Source organism: Buceros rhinoceros, unplaced genomic scaffold (assembly GCF_000710305.1).
Source record: "Buceros rhinoceros silvestris isolate BGI_N320 unplaced genomic scaffold, ASM71030v1 scaffold27747, whole genome shotgun sequence".
Lineage (NCBI taxonomy): Eukaryota > Metazoa > Chordata > Aves > Bucerotiformes > Bucerotidae > Buceros > Buceros rhinoceros.
This window is the reverse complement of record NW_010421976.1, coordinates 23,257-27,705: the sequence shown is the minus strand read 5'-3', so window position 1 is coordinate 27,705 and position 4,449 is coordinate 23,257. Positions and strand designations below refer to the sequence as shown.

General features: G+C 48.2%; 1 protein-coding gene across 3 annotated transcripts in view; it reads right to left on the bottom strand.

Annotated features, from left to right (window-relative positions):
* Positions 1 to 3,708: 3,708 nt before the first annotated feature.
* Positions 3,709 to 4,449, bottom strand: part of SLC1A4 (solute carrier family 1 (glutamate/neutral amino acid transporter), member 4) — a 14,949-nt gene continuing 14,208 nt past the window's right edge. For all 3 annotated transcript variants that reach the window (XM_010139899.1, XM_010139900.1, XM_010139898.1), the window contains one exon: positions 3,709 to 4,148. In XM_010139899.1, the coding sequence (XP_010138201.1) occupies positions 3,914 to 4,148 (235 nt within the window). In that variant the 3' untranslated portion in view covers positions 3,709 to 3,913. The remainder of the gene's footprint in view (positions 4,149 to 4,449) is intronic.

Here is a 4,449-nt window from a genome sequence, read left to right as displayed (position 1 = left end):
GCACGGAGTGGAAAGCCAGTCCTGGAGAAGAAGAAATAACAGGTGGTCCAAAACAGTCAGAGAAAGTTCCCTGAAAGAGAGAAGGTAAAAGCAGAAGAATAAGTGGCATCAGAGACAAAACGGGATTGCCTATGCCAAAGGCTTGCAGACTCCTCCATATTCCCAGATCCTTCTCCCAAAAAGCAATCGCTATACTAAAGAGAAGGACAATTTGTACCTTCAAAAAAAAAAAAAAAAAGACTAAAAAAAAGAAAAATAAGGTTTTCTAGATTAAATTTATTTCCTCTTGAAAGAAAAAGCAACTGACTACAGGTTTCCGACTTACAGTCACTCTGGGAGAACGTAAACATACGTCGGGCCAAGAGCCATTGGAGTTCATCCCGCCCCAGCCGCAGCTCCGTGGAGTGCCGGGGTGAGGGCAGAGCAGGGACTGCCGGCCGCACCGGCGCTGCCGCCGAGCTCGGAGCCTCTCGGGGCGAGGCTGCAAGGGCGCCGGAGTGGGAACACATTGCACTGCAGGTCATGGACAGCACCTAGAACGCACATCCCTCAACAGCCCCAGTGCCGTAACCGAAGACCTTGGAGCAAATGGCAGGTCTTCTGTCCCCGTGGGCTTTCGGTCGGGATTCATTGTGACAAGGGCAGCTGCTGGAACGATGCGAGAGAGTGTAATATTGGATCTCTTACATTTGTACCTTAAGAAAAAAAATCTGAGGCCAGGTGGGGAGCCCTAAAAGATGCGGCACGGCCATCGTGAGGAACGGGAACATTGCAGAAAACCAAGATATGTAATTTCTGACACAGATGGTACAGAAAAGACTGAGAGGACATTCTGACAAGCAGTAGTTCTCCAGTATTCGTGTTTCCATGGAAAACTCTGGGATCCCTCTTGCTGTGCACAAACAACAAAACAGCTGGCACCTTTGTACGTCTGAATTACGGCCTCTGTAAGATCACAGACTTCTGGCAGGTCAGGACCCAAATACTCGTGGTTCTTACAAACCCTATGGCACCTGTTGCCAGGAAAAGGAGTGTTAGATTTCCTCAGTTAAATTCCTGCTACGAGAATGATTTGACCTCTTTAAATCCACTAGTGGGGACTGGGAGAGGAATTCTCCTGCAAAGACTTCAAGCTTCCACATTGCTCTTGGAAAATACTAACAAGGCTCTGAGGTATTTCCTTTAATTTACCATTTCCTGGCACCTAATGGCAGAAAGAACGTGCCTCAGCCTATGGCAGCTGCTACAGGGATGAAGCACAACCAAGTTACAGCACCACAGGGAAGCAAGATCAATACAACAACGGCAAGGTGCTGCCTGCAAGGAGCTCCAGCCTTTGGACTTGCCCATGTGAGTATCTGACTCCTGGACGAGAGCTTTGGGGTGAAAAAAACAACAACTGAGAAATGTTCTAGTCCAAAATGGTGCTGTTGTGCTTCATGGGACTTGTCATCTGAGCACTGCCTGCTCTCATGTCCTGATCCCAGCTGCATGTGTCATGCTGAGGGAGAGCCGAAGAGGAGCTAAAGGTCTGATGGGGGTAAGGTGCAACTACAGAACCCAGGCGACAGGTAACAGTCACAATTTTCAGCTTCCTCGAGACATCCGTATACTATTTAAAATCCAAGTACTTGGGCTTCTGGTGCATTCAGATTTTTCAAAGAAATACTTAGACTTGTTTTAAAAAAAAAAGCGAAAAAAGGTTTTGTTTAGTGTTTGGAATCATTTTTTCCAAACCTCTGGCATTTTTTGAAAACACCTCTTATTTGTTGGCTTTCACCGTCAGCTACAAAGTGCACTTTCGGCTTCCTGAGCTGAAAGGAGTCAGGATGGTTCTAATGGGAGGATCAGTGGGTCTTGAGCTGCTAGAAATGAAACAATAAATACTGGGCAAAGGATGTCCCTAGAGAATTGTGTTTGTCTCCTTCCCTTTTGAAGCCTGGCCAAGGAGTGAGCAAATTTTGTGGACACAATTGTAAATAAACTGGTTAAAAAGAAACTCCACCTGCAGTTTCTCAGTGGGCTGACTAATCCTTTCCAACTCGGATTGTTTGCATAGCCCTGCTGCACGCGATTAAACAGCCCGGGATGACGCACTCGCCGTGGCTCTTCCCTCAGAGGTAGCCACATCGCATTCCGCGCGTCCTTTTGCAAAATTCCTTCTGTCCCTTTACCAGGAAGGATGCTTTGCAAATAAAGGCTGCTGCTGCTGCTGCTATGAAACTGAAGCTGCCCCTCCCTAGTGCCATGAACATAAACATCAGCAACCAGGTATCTTTCCAAGATTGCTTCCCCTGAAGCAACAGAAGAGAGAGAAAAAAAAAGGGAGACTGAGCATTACTCTGGATGAAAGCTCAGTGTAAAGTTGCACTGCTGAATGAACGGCGTACGACTGACTGAACAACCGACCACACGCAATCACCTCGCTAAAGGGCCGAGGGAAGGCAGCACAAGTCCAGGCAAATCTTGGCAAATGCACAGCCATAATTTTTATCGCTATCTGCTGCCCAAAAAAGCCGATATAAATCAACAGGATCTTTGCAATGAGTTTGCCGGACTTTGTTCAGGTTTGGGGTGCAAATTCAGGAAGCAAAGGAAAAAAGGTGGAGTCAGAATGCAGAAGCGTTTGGCTCAGCCTCAAGCACAGGTACCACCTGCCACCAAGCACCGCCCAGGCCAGCAGCACCCCGAAGCACCACACAGGAGCGGCAGCACACTCCTCGCAGGGACAGGTGTGGAGCTGTCCCAGCACGCAGAGGTCACCGCGCTGCCCGGGGTTCCAAACTCCCCTCTAGCCCTCTCAAGCCAGCACTCAGACCTGCCTATCGTCAGTTCCCACACGAGGCATGTTCAGATCTTTTCCTCTCCTGTTCAGTTTCGCTGGAAGAGGGATACACAGACCCTGTTTGGACAGACCCCTTACACACACCTGAGAGGACGTGGCGTGCTAGCAAGGGAGCACGAGTGTTCTCACGGAGGGAACGGACTCCTTGATTTCCTGATGTTGTCACAGGCAAGCCTCTTTCAGACCTGTTTATGCTGGAACAGACTCCACATTTTTTTCAGCCCTAGAGGGATTATTTTAACAACATTTGTATTTCCTTTGGAAAATAGGAAACCAAGCTTCTTAATAGCTTGGTTAGAGGAAAGGAGAAAAGCAGTCCTCAATCTGCACGAAGATCTCCTGTGTTTGGTCCCAAAGTGTGGGAGTTACTCACCAAAAGGCAGAAGAGCTGCTATGAGCTGCAATGCAGTGCGGGAATGGAACAAGGGTTGAACCCCTACAAGCTATTAATTCAGATATGAAACGAAAATAATAATAAAAAAAAAAACAAGTAAAAGCTAGTTTTCAGGATATACTTGGAGAACAGGAGAGGAAGGGGAGTGGGAGAAAAATGGTGCTTTGTATCATAACCGCAATGATTGCTAACAGCCTCCGGGCCAGAATCTAAATTTAAGCAGCATTTTCACCCCCTCTGGAGTTTCTAGACTGCATCTCCATTCAAACAGCAGCACAACAAGCTGACTAATTTTTCCCTACGCTAAGCACATATTGGGTTTGTCTACTTCCCCATCTCTGACCCACATGAGCCTTTAGTGACAGGAGTCTCGTTAAACCAGGAGTCTCAATGGCATATTGTTTTCACATACATGTATACGTGTGAGCACCTGCAACACATATGCACGTATACACAGGAGTTATCAAAATACTATTGTAAAGCGAGTGTTCTTCCTCCACACCCCTTCTCCACCCACCCCACCCCACCTCCCACCCCTTCCCCAGGCCAGCGGATTTCAAATCAGACTGGAACCGAGAGCTTCCAAGAGCCACCCAGCCCTTGTTAGCGCTGCGAACATCGAGGCGCGTTAACGAGTCCCTGGTCCACCTCAGCGTTGACGAACGGCCTCTAGTTCACAATACTGATTCCTTGGATTCGGGGTCTGCTGTGCTGCTTGTGCTGGAGACTTGGTTTTTGTGGGTTACCAAAGGCGACGTTTCCCCTTCAGACTTGCTGTTAGCAATGGCTTCTACGCTGACTTCCTTTAGCTCCTGCTCTTTGTCTTTGTTTGCTTTTTCATTCAGGTAATTAAGGATGCCCGCTCCTAGGGCATCCCCTTCCACATTCACAACTGTGGTGGTTCTGTCCCTGGGTAAGATGGGAAACAAAAAACAAAGCAGCAGGCTTTTAGCTTAGGAGAGTTACAGCACGGTAAGGGGAGCCAACTCACCACTGCTGACCCACTAACATCCGTGGAGCTACGCACAGGAGGTGTTGTCACCACAGGTATTCACCTCAGAAGTACCATCACCATCTCAGAACCAAAAACGTGCACCAAGGCTGGTTTCAGGTTGGCCCAACCCGGCTGGTTCTGGCCTCTCAGTGGGTCGCTGCAATGGTACTATTTCTCAGACATCCTTCTTTTCCCAGTCAACCTGCTTCCTCTTTC